Source organism: Gracilinanus agilis, chromosome 3 (genome assembly GCF_016433145.1).
Source record: "Gracilinanus agilis isolate LMUSP501 chromosome 3, AgileGrace, whole genome shotgun sequence".
Classification (NCBI taxonomy): domain Eukaryota; kingdom Metazoa; phylum Chordata; class Mammalia; order Didelphimorphia; family Didelphidae; genus Gracilinanus; species Gracilinanus agilis.
The window spans coordinates 324,781,097-324,806,268 of NC_058132.1; the positions used below are offsets into that span (position 1 = coordinate 324,781,097).

At 32.9% G+C, this 25,172-nt stretch overlaps 1 protein-coding gene across 1 annotated transcript in view; it reads right to left on the reverse strand.

The window, feature by feature from the left end:
• Positions 1 to 25,172, reverse strand: part of SLC25A36 (solute carrier family 25 member 36) — a 47,952-nt gene that overhangs the window by 11,708 nt on the left and 11,072 nt on the right. The window contains exons 3-5 of the mRNA XM_044666667.1: positions 20,678 to 20,848; positions 17,279 to 17,356; positions 8,387 to 8,487 (exon numbers count right to left, since the gene is read on the reverse strand). Coding sequence (XP_044522602.1) covers positions 8,387 to 8,487; positions 17,279 to 17,356; positions 20,678 to 20,848 — 350 coding nt within the window. The remainder of the gene's footprint in view (positions 1 to 8,386; positions 8,488 to 17,278; positions 17,357 to 20,677; positions 20,849 to 25,172) is intronic.

Genomic DNA, 25,172 nt, shown 5'->3' on the forward strand with positions numbered 1-25,172 from the left:
TGCTTCAAAGTTTTTTCCTCTTTTGAATTCCATTTTCTTATGTGAAAAGGACAAACTAAATATAACAGAATTATTATTATTTAAAACCCTTAGCCTTTGTCTTAGAATTGATAATGAGTTATCGGTTCCAAGGCAGAAGAGTGGTTAGAGGCTAGGCAATTGGGATTAAGTGACTTGCCCAGAGTCACACAGCTAGGAAGTGTCTGAGGCCATATTTGAACCCAGGACCTCCTGTCTCTAGGCCTGGCTCTCTATCCACTGAACCACCTAGCTGCCCCCAGAATTATATTTTAAAGCAAGTTTTAGACACAAATACCGTTTCCAATTTCATCCCATTATTAATCATTCCCTCATTTATTTATTTATATAACTAAATGTCTACACAGCAAAATCAAAGGTTAGTTAAAAACCGCCAAGCAGCATACACAAACTAAGCATTATGCATTGCTCATAATGGTTTTTAAGAATTGCTCTTAAAAATTTGAAAAACAATTTCTTCTTTTTTGAAACTTTATGTATAAAAACTAGGACCCGCTGTATCACAAATAATTTTCATATTACTGTTTCAAAATGAATACTTTCCCCCTCACATTTTATTTCTATACAAATGTATTTATTTGAAAACAGGCTAAAAAACAGGAGATTTTTGCTAGTGCCTATCAGCACAATTTAAAAAATTAAATATCAAACAATGCAAATTATAGTCTATTTCTAAAAAAGTGATCTTAATATCCAAGTTTCTACCCCAATATTTTTCTAAGATATAAAATTCTTTAAGTAGAGGGCCTGGAAGCATAAAATAAATATTTAAAAAGATTCATAAAATGAAATAGAAGATCTAGAGTTGGAAGGGACCTTGGAGGTCATCTAGATCAACCCTCCCCCTCATCCCCTTGTTTTATTTAAAGGGAAGTAAGGCCCAGAAAAGATAACCGATTTGCCCAAAGTCACGCAGATATTAAGTGACGGAGCTGGGATTTGAAAGTCCTATGACTTTCAGTTCAGTGGTCTTTCTACTGTAAGCTAACTGCTTCCTTTCATTACTCAGAAAAGGTTAACCTTTTTAAAAAGGAATTGTAAACTTTCTAATTTAAAACATATCCTTTATGTTATAGTAAATTTAAGTTACCAAGCAAACTACAGGTATTCCTCACTTAACTGAAATTCACTTAAATTCCCAAATTAGGAATTTTGTCAAGTCACAAATTAACTGAGGAACAACACCCACCAAACTTACGGAATGTGGGGGAGTCCCATGCTGCCATAATGTCCCTGCTGCTGCTGTCAGGTGGACTGCCCAACTCTCATAACAATCAGCACTTTGCCACGCTCAACAAACAACATCTTGATCTGTGAACAGCCCCTAATGAGGACACTAGCCATCAGTTAACAACCATCATGTTGGAAACAGAACGGTCAATGCAGCCAAGATCCACTGATTTTCAGATCATTGCTGGAAATTATTCAATTTTTGGAGAACTATACTAGTAAACATTAAAGTGTGCCCTTAAAGCTAAATTAGGAATAGATATTTTGGTCCTTAGTTTTATGAATTATTATTTCCTATTTAAGAGTAGTATACTGGATTAAAACATTTGGAAAGAAAGCAATTAAAAAAAAGGTACAAAAATTATTTTGGAAAATGAAGTTCTGAGTGTTTAAAGTGGTTGGAAGTTTTTTAATTAAAAAAAAAAAATCTAAACCCTTACCCTTTTGCCTTAGAATCAATACTGTGTATCACTTCCAAGGCAGAAGAGTGGAAAAGGCTAGGCAATGGGGTTTAAGTGACTTACCTTGGGTCACATAGCTAAGTAGAATATGAGGCTACATTTGAACCCAGGACCTACCATCTCTAGGCCTAGTTCCCAATCCGCTGAGCCACCCAGTTGACCTTAGAAGTTGTTTAAAAAAGGCCATAGCCAAACCACTAAAAGCCTCTTGTACAATCATAAGGCACATGAGTATACTAGGTAGTTCTAGTGCAGGTTATTTTCAAGCTGAGCTTTATTATTTTGTGACTTACTGAGTATAGCAGAATGTTTCTATTACTAGGTCTAAGCACAAAAGAACCTCAATTTTAACACTGATATATGTGTTGTAGATACATAATCACAAAACCCCACTGAATGGAGGAATTCGAGATAAATGAACCTTCTCCAGCATTGTGCTATCTTGATAGTTAATAAACTGATATGTGGTTACTATTTTGCCATACATTTTTTCTTTTTAAGTATGTAAGATTAATTTTTATTAAATCTAAGGTCCTATGTATTTTTCTTCAGCAGAACATATCTGATTTTGTTAATGGAAATCAAAAAGAAGGTAGAATTTAACAGAAATGTCCTTCACATCAAAGTACTGTGAAAAATACCTATTTCATTAAGTGAGAAATACCTGTATTACATTTTTAGTGATATGTATCTGGATTAGTTACCCTACATATGGATGAAAATAAACAGCTAATGTATTAGGGGAAAACTATTTAGACATTAAGTTTTTTTTTTCCCTAAACACCCCTCCCAACCCAAAACAAATAATAATTAAGAAGTAAAACAGCTAAGATCCAAGGTATTCTTAAACTGAATTTGATTTGGAAATTTTAGTTAGAAGATAAAACAAGAATAGTCTGTTAGCCAAGTATCACCTATGATACTAGAATACACTGCCCTTGCTCTTGAAAAATTAGGTAATACTAAGGTATAATAAAAAATTTAAAAGTACTGATTTATGGCATACTAAATTTTACTTTGAGGATGAAAATTGTAATAATCAAGGTAAGTACCAATAGTTGCCATTATATACTATCTATCTAATGAAAAGTACCTGGATCCTTCCTTCAACACTGCATTGAAATGATAAGCTATTCCAAAATGATTAAGATCGATTTTACACATTCTCAGATAATGCACATATAAATCTAGAAAACAAAAATGTTTGCCTTCATTCTACTTTATTCCATAACTATTAAAAACCAAATGTGTGTTTCTTATACTAGAGGCTGCAAGAGACGCTCAGTTCAGTACTCACGAGGTTTAAGTTAGTCCATATTTCTACAGGAAGTGACCTGCGGATGGGGAGCATGAGATGACACGATCTCACTCTTTTCACGGGAGAAATGTACAGTAAATGCCTAAAATAGACACAGGCTTTTCTGTATCATAACAACAAGCAGTGACCTCCATCAGATACATGTGTACAAATTGAATCCCCATTGGAAAGGATTTGAGTATTATTTACTGTGAGATCTAACTTTTTTAAAGTTTAAAAAAAAGAAAAGAAAAATATCAGAACAGGCCACAGATTTTTAAAAAATGCACTGAGTACTGAAATTTCTGCCATCTGCAGCAGTTCATTTAAAAGATGTCAAATACTTACCTAAAAGAAAAAGGAACCTGTAACTTACTTAAAAAATGTTAACCTTGTCAAGGGAGGTTAAGAAAAAAATGTGATTTTTGGTGGGCCGATTAAGAGTCTATTACTAAGTACCACTGCCCATTATGACTTGGTGAACCACTTGAAAATCTTTTTTTTTTTTTTTTTTAACCCTTAACTTCTGTGCTCCTAGGTGGAAGAGTGGTAAGGGTGGGCAAAAAGGGGGTCAAGTGACTTGCCCAGGGTGACACAGCTGACACTTGTAGAAATCTTAGTGAATCAATATAAAATCTCAAAGAACATGAACTCTTAACTAATTTTAATAAAAATTCTTTTAAGTAGTCCATATGGTATGAATGGCCCTGTAATGTAATAGTATTTATGAATGTCTGAGAACTTCTTTTTCATGGATAGCCTTCATGAAAAGAAAATGTATGCTTTTGGAATATATTAGGTTATTTTCTTTTATTTAGAGGCAAATGTGGAACTGGCCTCAACCAAGAAATCCTAGATTCAAGTATCTCCTCTGACACATTCTAGCTGGATGACCCAGGACAAACCACTAAGCTTCCCATTGATCTTAGGCCATCTCTCCAAGACTCTTTAAGTTGCGGAGAAGGTGCCAACCTACATTGGTAAAATAAGTCCTCTCATTTGAGAGTTCCCTATATTGAGAAAGTCACCAGTTTAAACCATAATCCTCTACATTTTTTATTATGTAGTGTGTTAAGAGTGGAAATTCAAGCAAAAAGAAGACTTACTATATTTCCACACCTAAGAAACATCCACCCAAATGAGTGAATAGCTATGGATAATTAAGACAATTCATGTAAAAATTCACTGAAGTCTCTGTACAAAAGAGCTTCTTTTAATAAAAATTATACAGTTCATCATTGCTTAAATTAAGCAGAAATAATATACTTTGAAAACAATTTGACTTCTATGCAGAAGGCTATCTCTATGTATGTGTCTATCATGTATAAGAAACTTCAAATGATTACATATTGATCATCCATTGACTATTAACTTCTATTTGAATTTATTATCTACCAACGAGGGAATGTAGAAGACTAAAAAAAATTAACTTTTAGTTTTCTTAAACCACGAACATAAAAAAGTAAAATGATTTAAATATTCTAACATTGCAAGTTTCTCTTTATACATTCTATATACAGAGAAATGTATAAGTATATACATTTAAATATAAATACCCACACCCACCACCATTTTTCTAGCAGCTTTTTTTCTGGTAGTATAAAAAAGTTAATTTCATCTGATCTTAGAGTAGTTGGATACATTTTCCTTCTTATTCTAATTTGAATGACTATTAGATTATAAGCTCCTTGATGACAAAGGACTCACATCTTAATTATCTCCCCCGCACCTAGAACACGTAGAAGATGCTTTTTCTGCGAGGCAAGGACTATGGATATGTGATTACATTGGTGTAAGACTTTCCCTGCACCAAAGCAGAAAGGCAACTTGGTTTGTACCTTATCATCTTAGTGAACAGTGATTTTACTTGCAGACACTGAAAGTTTAAGTGACTTGGCCACGATCATACAACTAGTATGTGTCAGAAGGAGAACTTGAACTCCGGTCTCTTTGATCAAACTAAGTTTCTATTTTATGGTGCTATGCTATCTTTCAGAAGTACTTAATGTCTGTTAAATTTAGAATTAAGTCAAGAATAGTTTTTCTATAAAAGAAGTTTCTTAATCAAAAGGTTTGTTATTTTAACTGTTCTTTTTGGAATGTATATAAATATTTAAGGTATTAAAATAGCATGAAACTTTTAGCTCAATTTCAGATGGTCGGGAATTTTCTATATAGCATAATGACAACTGAATAAAAATTAGAAATCAGGTGTTTTACATAAGCAGTTTGGTTTAAAAAATTAATATAAAACCAAGGAAAGATTAGAAGCTCATAATGATACTAAATCTCATGGAATTAAAATACAAAATGAAGTTTGATTTTAGAGGTTATCTAGATTGACAAAAGCATATATGGTGCTTACCTTAAAAATACTTTGGCAAAAGATGGTTACTTCTTATGTGTATAAACATCGATTAGATTATAAAAAGGTAGGGAAAATATCTTCTTCTTTCATCTTTGTATTCCAATATATAGCACAGATTGCCTTAAATACAGTTTTGTTAAATAAGGTCTTTCAGGCAATACCATAAATTGTTGATTTTAATAGATTTTCTATTGCTAAAGTGACAAGGTTAGCATTTTTTGAGTAGCTACATTAATTTGTTTAATGACTCTCATAGCAATCTACTTCCAGTACTTTTGAGTCACAAAATCATTCATATTTATAGAACTTTAAATGCTTTTGGAGAATATCTAGAGCATACTGAACTAGGTCATTTCAAGAATGAAAAAAAAAAGGCTACCTTAATGAATCTGCATGGGGCCATTCAGTTTCACCAATCATGTGGTTAAGTATATAACTGCAAAGCTCAATGTTAACGCTCATGAATACTGTAAGGAAGCCCTAGAATCACAATTCTCAGAAAAACATAACTGCAAACAAATAGTAGTAGTAGTCTCAGAATACAATGAGTGCACAAAGAAATGATCTCCAAAACAGGTATAAACATCTTAATCAATGTATTAAAAGGATCAAAGAATTCACACTGGGAAATAGTTTCAGTGCATCATAAAGAACATGGACAGATGAGTCAATATCTGTACATGTCTAGGAAAAAGGATGAAGTAACCATTGCATTATTAAATTTTTTTTGGCACTGTGAAACAAATGTACTGAGGCATTACAATGAGCAGCTATTTTGGACCTACATTTGTGGTATGAATATATTATATTACAAGATCTGTCCTTATAATTTTAAATGATTGCTAATTCATTTTCATCACTTCAAATGATGTCACCAGAGAAAATAAAAAATTTCTTTACAATTCTCTGACCAAAAAGGATACAGATAATCAAAGAAAAAAAAGCCTCATTATAAATAGTCTAAAGTAATACAGTTAATTGTTCTCCACACATTTTTGAAACTTTCTTAAATGTGTTTGGAGTGGGGCTTAGGAAAGAGAAAGGGAAGGGAAATACCTAAATATATTCATAATGTATTATATAAAACAATGTCTATAATTCATAATCTTGGCATAATGAATTGTTTAGAGGTATATCATAAGTGATCTTTTACATATGTAGTATAATATATCACTTGTGTCTTAATGTTTTCACGGCCTTTTATTTTTAATAATCATTGACTCATATATTCAGAGCTGGAAGAGGCCTTAAAGATCAGTCTGATATTTGATTTCTTTTCCTTTCTTATTGTATATTTTTTCATAAAACTAGAAAAGTCTTCAGCTGGTTAAATCCTAGCAGAATTGTTAAGTAGGAAATATGTAGTGGTGGCTTCCAGACCTAGTTTTTGAGGAGAGAAGTGCTAAAATGTTCAAGAGAGTACAATTTCTCTAAGTGTTAGAATTTATGGTTCTTTTGCAATTTAGTCTTCTCTTTTTAAAGAACCTTGTGAGAAGACCTAGGTTCTAATCTTGGTTACTACTAACAAGCTATATGATTGAGATAAATAATTCATCCTTTCAAAAGGTTATATTTTTCCTCTATTAGTAATGGACTTAAATGATTACTAAAATTCTTGCTAGCTCTAAAATTCTAAGAGGAAATTTGTTTTGGGAAATAAAATCAAACAGTCCAAGGTTTCTTACTTTACAAAATGACAAGATAATCTCATAATATTTCTAGCTCCAAACGTCTATTATTCAATGATTATTAAAAATACTATTAAAAATTCTGTAAGATACATGCTAAACTTACACTGTGACAATCACCATTGTTCAAAAAACTTAGTAAAGTGAATATTTTAACTTAAACTCTTTGGTAAAACAATAAAATTTAAATTTATCCTGTATTTAGCACTATGGTCCAAAATAAACCGAACTATCTTTGGCTTAAGAAACAAAAACCAATAAACAAAAAAACCAATAAAAAACTGTAAGTGAGGTGGCAGTTAATAGATAGAACAGTAAACAGTAGGCATTCAGCTATAATTCTTGGTTGCCTGATAGACAAGACCATAGTTGATGAAAATAAACTTCTGTAGAAGTTTACTTCAAAGTTTCCTGGAAGCATCCCAACATATATTATCTAGGATAAATTATTAATGTATCAAATCTCATCCTATGGGCAGATGAGAGACAATGGCTGTCTTTACATGCATAGTGACAAGTTGTTTTGGAATCATGGATGATTTTGAACCAATCATTTAAGATCCATCTGTGAGGCAAGTGTGGGGTTGCAGACAATCATCAAAACACTAGTCACTCTAATAGTAAAAACTCTCACGTTCAAAATCTCAACTAAGCATTTATGGTTGGGGAAATTCCTGGAAACATTTTTATGCAAAGCATGAATAAAGAATCTACGTCTTACTTTTAAAATGCCATCCAAGTTTAAATAGAGTGTTTAAAATATACTCCCACCATTTATCCCATAAACATTCACAGAACATTTTTGTTATTCAATCTCAGTTAGTAGGAAATATGATTAAAAAATTGTAGCATTTAAGCACAGGACAAATTAATACTTTACCAAGAACTGCCGGCACATTTCAGGCAGAAGCCAAAACATGCAGCATAGGGGGAAAATGCACTAACAAATAAAAATCAAGGAGGAAAGAATGAATTATGGCTATATACTTTTACAATACAAATGATATTTGGGTTTAAAAAATATATATATATAGGACTGCGTTTTAAGTGCTCAATAAGATGTTTAAGGCAGTATTAATATTTACCATTAGCCTAACTTGATCAAATTTCTTTGACTCTCCCGTACAAAAAATGCGCACTGATGTGCCACTGAATATTCTTTATCAGATATTGGCATAACTATCTGCATTAAATAAAGCAAAATAGACAAATTATCTTAACTTTTCCAATTTATATTCATTATAGTTCACTTAATACCAGGGCTCTAGAATTAAGTTAAAAACACAAAGTTATAGATCCTTACCTGCCATTGCAGCTGAGATCATGTGAACCTGGGTAGAATCAGGATCAAATATATTGTTCATTTTTTCCTTGCAATTTGAATAAGCTGCAAAGTATATTGCTCTAAAATTAAAATAAAATTTCAATTATATTATTATAACTGAATAGAACTAATTCTTTTTGAAATAATAAACAAACTTGAAATAATATATAATTTTAGAGTGCCAGTAAAATATACAAACTAATAATCAAAATTTAGTAAGGCATATCCGTGATCTCATCTAATTAGGTTACTCCTGTTAGCTCTGCAAACATGTTTTCTTTCCTAGAAAAAAAGATGAAGCATTTCTTGTAGTCTGTCTAGCTTTAAAAAAAAAGATTCTGAATGCTAGTTAGTACATGAAAGATGTTGTATTGCTAGCATCTTTTCAACTTGCTCAAACAAAAAAGTGCTGTTAAGGCTATTTAGCAATTGCCCAACTGAAAGTGTTTGAATAAGGTTCTGATGGATTGGAAAAACCAGGAACAGGCTAATTTTAAGGTTAAATATATTTACTGAAGTGTACAAATGTGATACAGACACTGGAAAATAAGCAAACGATTTTTTTTTTGATTGCTAAGTAAACTTATTTAACTGCATTAACTAATGAAACAAGAACCATAAGAAATTCTGATTTAGGATATACTTTCTCTGCCCATTTAAAAATAAGAATTCGCATATGGATGGCAATGTTGTTACATTGAGGATAGGAAACATTTTAAACCAACAGACAAATAATTTTAGGACTAGAAACCATTTTAGAAATTAATATAAGTTTACATTCTTTTGGGGTTTAATTTTTATTTTTAATAATATTTTTTAAATTGATAGCTTTTGTTTTTTGCATTATCATAATTCACCCTCAATATCCTTTCCCCCTGGACCTCCTCCCTCCCAGACAACTATTTTGTATAACAAATAGTATTTTTTTGAAAGAGAAAAGGTCAACTCAAATGATTACTATAACAAAAAAAGATCTGAAAATTGTACAATGTGTAACATACTTGTAGTCTTCTTTCCACATCTGCAAAGGGGGGAGTTGGGAATATCTTTCTCATATCCCTTCTTTTGAGCCATTCTTTTCTTTCAATAATTCTGCAATATTCACTTTTGATTTCTGTATGTGTAGTTGTTCTTTCCATTTAGTGTTGTAAACTGTATATATATGCATCACATTCACTGTGTGTATTATTTTCTTGGCTCTGTTTAGTTTTCTCTGCTATCAGTTCTTAAAGATCTCTCTATCCATCACATTAATTCTTACACAGCATAGTAATACTGCATTATATTCATGTGCCACAACTTGTTTAGCAATTTCCCAACTGATTGGCATATGCTTTATTTCCACTTCTCTGCTATCACAAAATGAACACTGGACTATGAGTTTCACTATTCTAATTCTTCCTTGTCTAATCTTCTTCATTAATGTCTTTCTATATTTAATCCAACGACAGATGGTTTTGATGACTATTACCTTAGTTTGAGATCTGAAAGTGCTATTCTCTCTTCATCTGTACCTCTTTTCATCATTTCCACTGATATTCTAGACCTTTTGTTTTTCCAAATTAATTATTATTTTACCAAGATCTAGAAAGTATCTATCTCATTGGTAATTTGATTAGTATATGGCACTAAAAGTTTAAATTAATTCTGTATTATTAACATTAAAAAAAATCTTAACATGGGCTAGCCATAAGCATTCAGGGGTATAGTTTCTTAAAAGTTATATTTTTGATGATAAGATAGTGAAATGATTCATAGAATAGGAATGTTGATTATTTCATCGAGTGATATAGGGAAAAAAAAGAAAATATCTGAAGGATAAAGGCATTCCTAATTTAAAAATCCATAATCCTCATGGGAGAGGATGAAGCATGACACTTAAGTAATGAAATAATTTAATAGGCAAAATATTAAATGATGATACAACATATCTGTCAAGCTATAAAGGACAGAGAAAAATATATTATGTACTGACTCATGTAACCAAAGGTTGGGGCATAAAACATGGCAAACAGAACATTTCATAGAAAAATCCAACTTTAATCTCAGACATACTATTTTTCATGGGCCATTGCTCTTTAATGGACCTAGTACCAGAAAATTTTATCTGGTTTAAATGGAAACTTTGCTACAATTTTTTTTAAAGCAAGTCTGAGTAATCCAAATTAACTATAAAATATAAAGTGGCTTGTCCAAGGTCACCTGAATTATAAACATCAGGGCTCTGCTTTGAATGCAGGCCTTCTTCTTTTTTTAAACTCTTACCTTCCATCTTAGAATCAGTACTGTATACTGATTCCAAGGTGGAAAAGCACTAAGGGCTAGGCAATAGGGGTTAAGTGACTTGTCCAAGGTCACGCAGCTAGGAAGTGTCTGAGGCCAGATTTGAACCTAAGAACTTCTGTCTCTAGGCCCGACTTTCAATCCACTGAGCTACCCAGCAGCCCTCTGAATGCAGGTCTTCTGACTGCTAACCCAAGCCTATTCCACTATACCATGCTGACTCTTTTTCTTTTTTGGTCAATAAATATTTTTTAAGAGCTGACTATGCACTGTACTAGATCCTGGGAATACAAATACAAACAGAAAGACAGTCCCTACCCTCACTTTTCCCCCAAAACTGTTATTTCTAGAATCTATTCCATTTATTGATCAACTTCTGTTTTTGTCTAATACCTGATAATTTCTGACAATTGTTGTTTAATTAATTTCCAAGTTTAGTGGTTCAAGTACTATTTCATCTGTTTTTATCAAAGTATTTCTTGATATTCTTGTCTATTTGTTCTTCAATATAAAGTTGGTTGTTATTTTAGCTATTTCTGTAAAGTAGCCTCATTGGTATTAGGACTGGTAGTTATTCATATTTATAAATCAATATGGACATCATTACCATTTTTATCACATTCAACTATTACTGTGATATATTCTTGCTTTTTTCAATATATCATTTTGAAAAGCAAGATGAAAAGTGATCCTGCCTACCTATGTTAATATGGATACCTAGAAGGCCTAAAATTCATTTCAAGGATCTCTTTTGCATGATTTCTGGGAGGACACGGACAATATATTTTTCCGTTCCATAGAATAAGAAGGGCATAGATGGGATGTAAATTACATTAATACAGTAAAGGAATCATGGACCCATTAAAGAACTTTTTCTTATCAAGAACTTACATTCTAATGAAGGAAGACAGTACATAAAAAAGCTGAGGGCACTCCTTTAGAATGAATTTGTCAGTAGGTATGAGAACTACAGAGTAAAGAGGTTTCTGGGGTCTGGTAGACTAAATCTGGAGAGTCACAAGGGATGGCTGAAGAGGAATGCACACATGGCTGCTCCTGATGTCTTCCTTTGAATGGAAGTTCTGGGAGGAACTAGACAGTCAGAATGGCCATAGTGAGGATGGAGACACTTCCTAAGAAAGAAATCTATGAGTGTAATGAAAATCTAGATTGAAGATATTTTTGTGGCAGAGTAAAGTCGGGAGTAAAGCCCAGGGAGGAAGGGGGTCTTATATTTATATTCCAAGTATTTAGCAGTGCCTAAGGGTAAAGGAAGAAGGGGAAGAGAAAAAGCATTTATTAATAGTGCAGGCACTATTACTTAGCAGGCTATGTGCTTTTTATTGTGTTTTACAACTGTGATTACATTTGTCCTCATAACAACCCTGGGAGGCAGGTACTATTACTATTCCCATTTTACAGTTAGGAAAAGGAGGCAGGTAGAAGCTAAGTGACTTAGGTCACATAACTAGTGATTGTTTGAGGCCCTATATGAATTCAGGTTTTCCTAACTCTAGGCACAGTGCTTTAACCATTTTGTGCCACTTTGCTGCTAAGCAATTAATAAATGCTTGTTTCCTTTTTCCTTTTCTGAGGAAACTAATTTATATTCGTAATCTACTACCAAACTATATGATAGTTGGCAGTTCTTAGAGTGTGGTCCAAGAGAAGGTGGAAGTCCTGAGATCCTTTCAGGGAGCCTGCAATATCAAAACTATTTTCATAATAATACTAAGATGTTATTTGCCTATTAAAATGTTCCTCCTTCCCCCCCCCCCCCCCCGTTATATATCTGAAGCTGGATGTTCTTCATGCGTTTCAACCAAAAAAAAAAAAAAAAAAAAAAAAAAAAAAAAAAAAAAAGATGACAACAGATTGAACATAGAAGCAGATGAGAACTCAATCATCTACTAAGCAAAACATTAGGTTTGCCAAAATATGTAAAATACCATTTTTCTAGTGAATTTTTGGTAGAAAATGTTTATTTTCCATAAAAATGCTATTAAGACATGATTATTGTTAATATTTTAAAATTTTATCAGTTTTAGTTTTTAATATAGTAAAAACAGATTATCACAACAATCATAATGCTACATTAACATAAAGCACAATGATATCTCACATTTATATAGTGTCTGCTATATGCCATGCATAGTAATTGACATAAATAATTTCTTTGGGGTGCTTAATAATTTTTAAGAGTATGAAAAGGTCCTAGGAGTATTCTTACCCTCCCTATTGATAGTTTCCTTTCATTCTTTGCCCTTTGCACTCTGACACTTCTGAATCTGGATTCCCCCAATCCTTGCCCTTTTGCTGTTATCTTGATAGTTATACTTATAAATAAATACCTAGATGTACACACATACATCCTAGAGATATAAACAGATTGCACTCAATTTCACAGTGGATATTACAGGATTAACATTTCATTCCTATCAGTTAGGCCAAGATTCCTTAATACCATTACATCATACCCCTGGACCCTGGTGATCTACTCTTCTAGAGATCCAAAACCCTTAATACTTTCAAACTGTCTTCTCTTTCTCTAAGTCTAATTTAAGATAGAAAGAGTTCTAAAAGCTCCCCAGTCCAGATCTTCCATTCTTCTTCATTAAGTCTGGATTTTATTTAGAGAATAGGAGGGAAAAATGAGAGTAGTTGTGATCAAACCCAGCCTGAAGCACTACCTTAACTGAATTATGTCTCTAGACTTAAAGAGGGATTAATTTGAGATCATTTAACTTAGGGATTAGAAACAAATAATTAATTTACTTGATTCTTATAAAAACTGCCAAATACTTTAACTGAAAAACTTAAAGTGCCATCTGTATGTATAAATATTGACCTAATTTACACTTTGTCCAAGACTTTGCCTTTATAGCATGATGTACTAGAAGGAAAACTGACCTTGAAGTCACAGGAATTGGGTTCAAGATCTGCTCTCCATATTTGCTACCTGATTAAGCTTGCTTGAACAACTCATTTACCTTTTGGGAGATTCAAGTTTCCCCAATTGAAAAATGAGGCTATATAATACGGCGGTCTGGTCTAGCTCCAGATTTATGATCCTACAGTCCAAAGTCAGATGAGGAAAACTTTACTAATTTTCATGGAAGTAATGAAGATTCAGTCTACTAAATGCTTTTCTCTCTTCAGAGTAAAATGTATTTTGTTTTCTTCAAAGTTAAATCTTTTAGATTATTGCACATTAAAATCATAAAATTATATTAATGGAATACTTTATTCCTCACAAATACATAAAAACTACAATCAAATGATGATTGCATTAACCTAAATAAGAAGACAGTGTTAAATTTAAAATAAATCCTTAATAAAGTTTTGTGTAATATTGCATAGCATCTGATGATATAAACTTTGTCTTAATGTTTCATTAAATTATCTTCCAGATTTTAGACTTCTTGTTACTTAATTTCCATCACTGTAATTCTTTCCCCCCATCATCCATTTTTCACATTTCTGGTCTTCAATATTCTCAATTTTTCTGCCTCATCTAAACCCCTGAACCCATCCTTCACATAGATGACAAAATGATTTTTCCTCAAGTGCAGGCCTGACTCATTATATCCCCTGCCCAAAAAATTCCAAAGACTTTATTACTCATAGAATCATATATAAACTTCCTTTAGTGCTCCTTTGTAAGCTGGGCCTTTCCTAGCTTTCCAGTCTTCTACTTCATGGTTTAGACACATCAATTTGCTAGTTATCCTTCATAGATTACCTCACTTGTCTTTGCTTTTGTACTGGAAGTCTCCAAGGCTTGGAATGTTTTCCCTCCCCTTAGAATCCCTGACTTTCCTTTAAGAGAGACTAAATTCCAACTTCTGGACAAGGCTTTTTCCAGTTTCCTTGGCTGCTTAACCTTCTCCTCTTGGGTTATCTTGCATCAGCTCTGTAAATATCATTTATATGTATATGCTTTAAATACTTTGTGGGTAGGGAAATTATTTTTTCTTTGAATCCTCAATGTTTAGCATAGTTTTCTAGCACATAGCTGGGCTGCCGTAGAGCAATGTCAGGCCTAGTCAGGAAGAGTTGAGTTTTAAAAATCTGTGACCCTGGGCAAATCACTTAACTTCTGTTTGCCTGTTTCCTCTTTTGTAAAATGAGATGGAGAAGGAAATGGCAAACCACTCTATTGTCTTTGCTAAGAAAATCCCAAGTGGGGTCATAAAGGATCAAATGACTAAACAACAACTGGCACATAGTAAGGGCAAAATAAATGCTTGTGATTCTTTACACTTAAAAAAACACTTTTGGCTCCATCGCTTTAATTCAAATTCTTAAAATTGCTAAGTTCTATAGCTAAAATGTATGGATTTACTCAATCCTATGGTGTTTCAATTCAATGACAAAGTTTTTTCTTTTACATCTAAGAATTAGAATGGGATCCTTTGAAGAAATACCATCAAAAAATTTAATTTTACATGTAGCACTTCCTTCTACATTTTGATATATTCCTTTCTTCAGGTACCTTCTCGATGGTCTGTGCTGAGAAAATTTCAGACCATCCCTGACTTTTAAGTTGAATTACTTAAGGAAAAAGTTCTTCCTTTTTTATATCCACATAATAATCACAAATTTTAAAAATTGGAATTGCATCATTTAGACTTTTTAACTAAGAAGGTAATAACATGTTTCATTTCATACTTATGAATGATATGCATTTTCTATGAAATCTTGCATGGTACCACTTTGATCTTTATGACACCCAAGAAAGTCTGTATGATCCCTCTCTAAACTCCTAAAATACATTTTCTATTAAATATTCCTGGATGAGTAGAATTATAACAGAAAAAGTGACAGGGAAGATAATATGTGGAGGAAATCAATATCAGGTATAAATGGGAGTGCAAAGTATTTCAGTTTTGTTGGAACTTAGTTTATGAGAGAGGGAATAATATGTCATAATGAAAAAGGTGGAGGATGACAGATGCTAGAATCTTAGTAAACAAAAGGGAACCACTGAAGAGTTTAGCAGAACAGTGATATCATTATTCTATGCAGAAAGAAGAGTAGGCTGGCAGTAGTATAAAGGACTGCTTAGAGTGAGAAGAAAATGAAGGCATAAGGAACTTGTTAGGAGGCAACTACAATAATCTAAGAATGAGTTAATGAGAATCTACAGTAGGGTAGTGGAAAGAGAAAGGGGGAAGGATCCGAGCGATACTGAGGAAGTAGAATCAAAAAGGCATGAAGTAGGAAAGAGTCAAATATATTAAAATTTCAAATATGAGAATGAATAAATGATGGTAAAACTTATCTCTCTAGGGAGGATAGCTAAAGATAAGGAGATTTCCAGGGGAAAAGATATATAAGGGGAGGAGGAAGGAAGACTAGAGCATATCAGTGAGTGAGTGGAATTGAATCAAGATCAGAACCTTGGGAAATAAGGAATTGGAACTAGAAAAAGGAATGAAGCACAAAGGAACAATTAAGAGTGGGAGTTCTCAATCTTTTTTGACTTCAAATGGCAGGCTGAGGAAGCTTGTGGACCTCTTCTCAGAATAATGTTTTGTTGCCTATATTTATAATCAAAGAAAATACTAAATTTCACTTAGAGATTAGTGATAAAAAAATCATTCTCTCCAACCCCCCACTCCAGTCCAACTTCTTAAGACTTGAAATCTATTCATGTATCCTTTGGGAATCAGAACCCTTGAAATAAAGAGTTAGGAGATCCAGAAGAACATGGCATCTATGAAGCATAGGAAAAGAGACTACTGCTTATATGGAAGGGGTGATTAAAAGTGTCAAATGCAGTAAAGGGATCAAGATGAAGACCTCTGAGAAAACAATCTCATTAAGCAATGTAGGTTGGCTGAATTACAAGTTAGCTGAATGAAAATGGGGAAAAGAGGGATGAGATGAATAAGGAAAGGGAGATACTGGTTATGAGATCCTTTCCTAAGAAATGTTTCTATGGAGGGGAGGGGAGAGATAGGATTTTAGTTGGATGGTATAGAAATTCAAGGACTTCTCTGTTATACGCTTTCCTCAATGGTAACTGGATCTCCTATACCAAGGATATATATGCTTTGTATCTTAAAGTAGGTGCTTTTTCAATTTTTACTCTAAATGATTGTTCTTATTAGTATTATTAATGAAAATTGGATTATGTTTAAAAAAAAAAAAAAAGATAAATTTGGATAATAAAAACCCCACTATCTCCAAATCATCGCTTCTTTAAAAAAAAAAAAATCAAAAACCTTACTTCCATCTTAGAATATTGTGTAATGGCTCCAAGGCAGAAAAGCAGAAAAGAAAAGGCAATGGGGGTTAAGTGACATGCTCAGGGTCTCACAACCAGGAAGTATTTGGGGTCAGATGTGAAGCTATCTAGTCTTGTCTCTCAATCCACTGTGCCACCTAGCTGTACCTCCTCCTATTCCCTAAACTTAATACAGTATATATAACATTATTTTAAATCAAACAAAAAAGATACTAAAAATATTTCCTTTTCAATATTTAATTCTTAATTAATAATTCCTTAATTAATTGCTAAAGTCTATTTATCTTGAAATATGAAAAGAATAGTTTTTGCTCAATATTTTTATTTTTTTTTACCTGGAAGGGGCCACTCCTACTAAATTGGGGCCTAATCCTCTGAACAAAGAACGAGAACCCTCTTTTTCCAAGATCATCCTGAAAGAGAAAAAAATTTCATGAGAAATGTAAAGTCTGTAATAAAATATTTAAAATATAAAATTATACATGTATATTTTCATTTACTATTCTAATGCTTTTGCTTTTTCATCATCATTCATTTCCAAGAATAATCTAAAAAGTTATTGAAGGCTTTGTTTAGTTATCTCATGGTTTCATGTTCCTTCCTAAAAAAGGAGTTATAGGAAGAAGCACATTATACTTCGTTGGTGGAGTTCAGAATCAAGATGACCATTTTGGAAAGCAATTTGGAATTATGCAAATAAACTGACCAAAATATCCAAACTCTTTGACTCAAGAGATTCCACTACTAGCCCTTATAGCCCAAGGAGGCCACTCATTGGAAGGAAGTTCCAATATATACCAAAATTTTATAGTATCACTTTTTGTAATATCAAAGAATTGGATACAAAGTAGTTGTCCATTGACTGGAGGAAGGTGGGATATGAATATAATGAAACAGTACTGTGTCCTAAGAAATGTCAAATGTGATGAATATAGAGAAGCACAGAAGACCTGCATGAAGTGATACAGAGGGAAGCAAGCAGAGGCAAGAAAACTCTATAGAATGACCACAAAATAGATGCAACAAAATAATCAGAAATTAATGTTGCAAAATTACAAAAAAAAAAAAAAAAAAAAAAAAGATTCCAAAGAAGGGATGTTTGAAGACACATCTACTCTATCTCTTTATAGAGGTGGGATATCCATGGATATGGGGCATTTCACACATTTTCAGAAATTTTTTGAGGTAGTGATCACTTTTGTTTATTTTAAAAATCTTTTTTTCCCTTTTAAAAATATTATTTGCCACTGGTGGTACATGTTTGTAATCCCTACAACTGGAGAAATTGAGGCTGATGGATCACCCAAGTTTGGGGTTCTGAACTGAAGGAGGCTAAAGTTAATCAATTGCCCACATTAAATCTAGAAATAATATGGTGAGCTCGAGGAGCAAAGGGCTATCAAGCTGCTTTAAGGAGGGGCTAAGTGGTTTAGTTAGGAAAAACCAATAAAGCTTCCTTACTGTTCCAACATCAGAATTGGGCCCATGAATGGCTGCTGTACTTCTAGCCTAGGTGAGATAAGGCGACTCAAGTCTCAAAAAGCAAACAAACAAAATTTTGTTATATGTGATGAATATAGAAGTAGAGAAGGGAGGGGAAAAGATACTGCAGGAAATTTTGGTGAAGGAAAAAAAAATGATTTTATGAAAATTTATTTAAAAAGAAAAAAAACCCCAAAGGATCAAAGATATACCAGTAAAGATGTTCATGATTAATCTGAGTCAAAATAATAATCATAAAGATCTGAGTCTGGCAATAGTCTTCCCAAACTGGACTGGGCTATATTTCCTAGTAGAAGGGGGGCACATCCTAACCAGCCACTAATGAGAAAAGATCTGGTATAGCATTATTTATCACTTTAGAGAATAATTATAACATATTCCAAAATTATTTAAATTTACAAGTTACTAAATCATCTACTAATCTGTTACCAAGTATTCCATTCAACTATTATGATCATTATTAAGCAATTCAGTTAAGATTTAGCATATTTAAAATCTATTGTGAACAGCACATTCTAGTAGGTAAAGGGGTGAAATACAAAAGAAACAAAAATGTAGTTCTTTGCCATCTAGAACTCTTTCATCAAGCATTGTAGAAAGATTATAGACAAATAGAACAATAAGAAATATGATATAATTCATGTTGCTGAGCAGAGGAATGAAAATAATAGGTAAATCAATCACAGCAAGTGTTTTGGAGCATAACAGACTGGTGAAGAGGAAAGGGCATTTTCAGTCAGGGTCAATGACAGAAGTATTAAATAGAGGAAGGAACAAGTCGGTTTGGGAATGATGAGAAGATGATTTTGAATGGAGTTGAATATTGGTGCAGGGGAAGAAAGCAAGCAACAGGGTGAGATAAGGATCAGCTGTAACAAGAGTCACCTTTAACAGCTGAAACCATGGGAGAATATACTCTCCTTGAGAGACTGAATTATAAGGATGGAAGAATTGGGGATCTGGAAGAATTGCTACAAATAATGAGAAGGGGAGAAGAAAATAGAGTAGGCAATGGTTGTAAGGAAGAATAGTCAGGGAGATGAAAAAGAATTTTAAAAAATAGAATGCCACAAACATCAAAGGAGGAAAGTACTTTAAGGAGAAGTGGTTAGTGGCATCAAATACCAATTAATTATAAATAACTTATAAAACATTCTTTCTTAAGTTTGAAAAATTTCATAGTAGCTTTTAATTTAGTCAGTTTAGCCAAGAAAATGACAAACGGACAAAATCTTCTTGTGGCAAAGGGCAACACAGGATGAGTTTATTTTGCTACTAAAGAGTAAACATTATTGAACTAAGTTCAAACAGATCTAGTCCTAAATGCCTGATAAACTCAGATACACAGAACATTTGGTTACATAAGTAGTCCTGGAAATGCTAATCCTCAATGATTTTTCTTTTCCTTTTTAAAAAATGTACAAGGAAAGACTTACTTAAAGTTCTTTGAGGAAAGAGATATTTCATTTCTGTTTTGTATCTCCATTGCCTGATACCTAGTAGGCAGGCAATTACTAAATTTTTGTTGGTCATTAACTATTTGGCATTTTTTATTTTCTAAGAAACTAAGGATTTTTTTAAAATGTGAGAGAAATATTTCTAAACTCTAACTATCTTGAAACATGAAAAAGATTACTACTATTTTTTGTCTAAAAAGTTCTTTTTTTTGGGCAAAGGTTAACATTGGATTATTTTATTTCTGTTACTAGAAAACAGATATTTTATCAGGAAGCAAAAACAATGAATATGATTTTCATATCAATAAATTATTTTGTCATTAAAATACTAATATACAGACATGAAATTGTGTATCACCTAAAATTTGTATCAATTTAAATTATCTGGCTGACTAAATATATGTTTTGAAAAGCTAAAGTACTTGTCAAAGCAAGATCATATTGGTACTACTATTCCTTAAGTCAACATTACATAATTCATTAATCTGATACATGTAATATGGTTCCTGGAAAGAGATATAAAAGAGAAGATATAATTTTTGTTCCTCTGCCCAAGTACAAAAATAGAACAGAAATATAGATGATTCCTCTGTTCCACCTATGCTGGTCAACTAGGATTTATAATACCATTAACTGAAATGATCTGAATATACAAAATAGCTTCTCTAAGCTTATTTTTTAAAATAAAAAAAATATAGTAAATTATGTGCAACATGCAAAGATCTATCTAATATTGTTAATAGACTGAGGAAAATACATGAGTATCACACTTACTTTAGGCAGTGGAGAGGTCCAGGAGAGACTCTAGCAACCCGGTTGACACTAGCACCGGTCATGGTGTTCAGCTGTACTTCAGATATGTAAAGTGTCACAGAGGAGGACTGCAGTCGTGTTTTTACAACTTCTAGTGGACATGTTAGAATTGCACCAACAGTTCCCCCACATCTGTAGGAAAGAAAACATACAGAATAATTATTGTTCTACTTGTCCCTCAAAACAACATTTACTTCTGTCCCATAAGTAGACCCTGCCCTCATCCTAGGTACTCAAATATAAGGGATAGTTCTGAGCAGGAAGGAAAAAAGTTTCAAAAAATTTTCTCCTTACATATGAAAAAGACTTTTTAATTTTAGTCAGATAGTGAAGGGAAAAGAATGAGAATGGAAGGAGAAAAGATTTCTGAAATATTTAGGAAGGAAACCAGGTAATTAGGGATACTGCTGCTAAGGCTTGTCAAATACAACTAAATGCCCAAGTGCTCTATTTTTGAAGTGTTTTAACAATTAGTTACAGATAGCTTGTGCCTGTAATCCTTTAGAGTAGTGATGGGCAAACTTTGGCCGAGGGCCAGATGGGGGGGGGGGGAAGAGGGGAAGCCTGAGATGTTCTATCAGTTAGGACGATATTATTTCTAATCTGACGAATACAATACAATGAAACTTCAAAAGAGTTGCCATAGAAACAGAATGACAGATGAGCATTTCTCCTTTCCTTTGGCGCCCCCCTCTTTAAAAAGTTTGCCCATCACTACTTTAGAGGCTGGTAGATCACCTGAGCTTGTGAATTCTGAGATGCAGAAGGGCTAAAATTAATTGGCTGCACTAAATCTGGCACCAATGTGGTGAGTCTCAAAGAAATGGGGACTTTGGGAGCACCATACTGCTAAAGGAGGGGGAAAACTGGCCTGGACTGATAACAAAGAAAGTCAAAGCTTCTGTGTCAATCAGGAGTGGGGGTCAGAGACATGAGTGGACAATGTATACTTCCAGTCTGGGTGAGATATAAGATCCAGTCTTAAAAAACAGCTAAAGTGATTGTTTTTGAAATGTGGTTTAGAAAACTAACAGTTTACAAAAGGAAAACTGCTGGATTTCAGGTAGCGCGTGCACACACACAAAAATTTATAATGTTCTGTAAGAAAAGCATGTTTGCTTCTTCACTCTTTTAAGACAATCATTAAAGTTTTATTCTTTCCATTATTCTTATGACTTGGGCAACTTTAAAACCTTTTATTTTTCTCTGAGAAGCCAAATGATCAGTTTGCCCAGTACAGTAAATAAGTTATTTAAGTCAATGTGAAAAAGGGACATAGAACAGAGACCAGATATTACCAATAAAAAATTAAATAAAAAATACCAAATGGTTCATTGAAAATAGTAGAGGATTGAAGATTGGATTATGTTAATTTTTGAGAAAGTGGTTGTAGTAAGCCTAGGAATAAGAAGATATGAGATTAAGTCCGAGCTCTGACAGAAGATGTAAGACACTGGAAAATTCACTTAAATCAATTAGTCTTAGCTTTTTCATGTTTGGGTAAAATGTGTACAATACTTATATTATCTTTTTCAAAGGGATATTCAGAGGAAAGTGTTACAAACAATGTGAACTATGATTAATTCCAGGTTTAATTATACATATTTGCTCCCACTTTCAGAATATATAGATTCATATATGTAAACATACCAATTTCTACACTAGTTATTTAAAAATGGCCAAACAGGCTCTGCATTTCAATAAAAGTAATCACATAGGCTAATTCCAAACCAACTAAAGTGTTTATTTGAAAGATTTCTTACAAAGACTAAGTTATCTACGCCTGAAATTATGTAGAAGAAACTAGTGAGACAGGCTTTGAGAACTTTACTTTCATGGTTTGAAAGGAAAAGAGTAGAATTGCTCTTTGTTAAACAGGCATTAAATTTTTATTTCTTTTCATTCGAGAAAGAAATGGCATTCTAGAAATTGACAAGGCCTATCTATAAATATAAATGGTCAGCCTTCACCTCATGGGCTGTAAAATACACATTACAATTTATAACAATGGAGAATTAATTACAAGTATGAATTGTGGGAGGAAAACACTGCTGTGGCTTAATATAGACTGAGGAATAAAGATACTAAATTTGTGGTGCTTCTTGAACCAGTCATTATTTTAGTTAAATTTTGTCTTAACAGTGTTTATACTGAGTTATGTTTTAAGGTAAAAATTTGGGATAAGATTTTCAGCCAATTTTGGACACCTACTGGTTTTTTACCACACTGAGACAGAAGACCATTCTAGCAACTAAAATTTATCATTAAGAACCAGATTTCCTAACATGTTCTCTTAAAAGTGTAGGTATTGATTAATCCTACCCCTTCCCTTGTAGAGAGAATATAATCAACTGTGCTTTTTTGATCCTGTATCTCATTTTTCAAAACCTATATCCTAATTTATAGCCACTCTCTTTATCTTTGAATAACATTTTGTAAGCAATTACTTGAATAAAAGGCTATGCCTTATATAGTTTATTAGGTAGGTACATGAAAAAGATATTTGTATTTACTGGACACAACAGGTAAAATAAAAAAATTAAATACTATCTATGTTGTACAGTTTGGGGAGATATTTAAATAAAAATGGAAGCTACACCCCTTGTCCTATGACCAGTTCATATACAAAATGTACATAATATTGGAGTGGTTTAAATTCTGATGTTGCTTTGGTTTTTGCCTCAAGTAGAACAGTCATTCTGACCATGACTTAACAACACACTGGTAAAGGGCTAAAAAAAGAAAAAAGCCTTTACCTTCTCTCTTAGGATCAAGTCTAAGACAGAAGGGCAGCAAGAGCTAGTCCACTGGGGGTTAAGTGACTTGCCCAGGGTCACACAGGTAGGAAGTATCTGAGGCCATATCTGAACCCAGGTTGTTCTGATATCAGGCCTAGTGCACTATCCACTAGCTGTCTCTCTGTCTGTAGTTTTAAGAGTAAGACTGGTAGCATTTTAAAGTTAGAGGAATCATGTGGTATCACAGAAATCCTAGAAATTTAAAGGAAACTTAAGTCGACACTATTTTTCTTTTTGGTCTTATGATTTCTAGGTTAATAAATTCCCTCTACCAATGTAAACTGGTATTGTTCAACAATTTGTAGTCTTGGAAAGTTGCCTAAGACCGTAAGATGTTAAATAATTTGCCTTGGGTCACATAGCCAATGTGTGTCAGAGATAGAATATGAACCTAGGTCATCCAGGCTCCAAAGGTGGCCCTTTATCCAAGATTCCACATTCCATGTCTAGTTCCCTGCTTAATACATTAGCATTCATGGACCCATGTGAGCTATTAATAGTAAGAGAGTGTTTCATTAACACCATGTATAGTAAGGAATGTTTAATATGGTAGTGGGAGATTTGATTAAAGATACTAAAAAAAGTAAAATCAATTTTGAAAGGAGTTTCCTTTACTTCTGTCACAGAGGAAAAATATGATGTCTTTAGATCTATTTACTATTGGGATAGAGTATTGGAGATAAACAATGATGGTGACCAATAGGGCTGATTGTTTTAAGTTTATTTAGTCAGATGGAAATTTTCATGATATTGGTTTATATGAGTTATATAACATCGCAGGTGTTTAAATTATAGTACTAAGACTGTGATTTTACAACTGGTTAAAATGAAACCACCTGTTCAAATTTAATTGGAAAAAAAAATTGCCAACAAATATAATTACTATGTGTATTTTAAAAAGGATGGTTTACATGGTTTGTAAAAAAGCAATGAACCAAGACTTAAATAGGAAATAGATGTCCTAATCTATGACTAGATAAAATTAAACCTTTGATAATTTGAAGATAGGACCATAGCTTTCAAAGATGATACATTTATCTATTGCTTACAAAGTAGATATTAGTCAATTTTTTCTGGTTGGTTCCATTACATTTTTATTATAAGAAATTAAAGAATGTCTTGCCTAAAGATAGTTAAATTATTTTAATGCTAGGAAAATACAGTTTAACTTTATTAACATCACTAGCATCTGACAATACTTTATCATACTCCTGTCTGCCAGGATTATCTCACTGATGTATTTATGAATTATTCAAGTTATGAAAAATTCTTATAGTAAGTTGTTCCAGGCACTATGTAAAACTTTCTCATTCTCCTATAAAGACAATATAAATTTTAATGTACTTGGTACTTGTAATATTGCTGAAAGTGAAGCATTCTAAGCAAACTAAGAGACAATTATGGCTTAGTGTTTATCTGTGCACAAGTACAAGGGCTATATAGGGTGAACTCCTTTCTGTTACAAAATAATAATCTTTTTATCATAAAGACACAATAGTGGGCACTAAGGTGGCCCAGTGGACAGAGAGCCAGACCTAGAGTTGGGAGGATATAGGTTCAAATCTGACCTAAGACAATTCCTATCTTTGTGATCCTGGGCAGCTCATTTAACCCTATTTGCCTAGCATTCTGTCTTTAAGAGCTGTTACTAAGTCAGA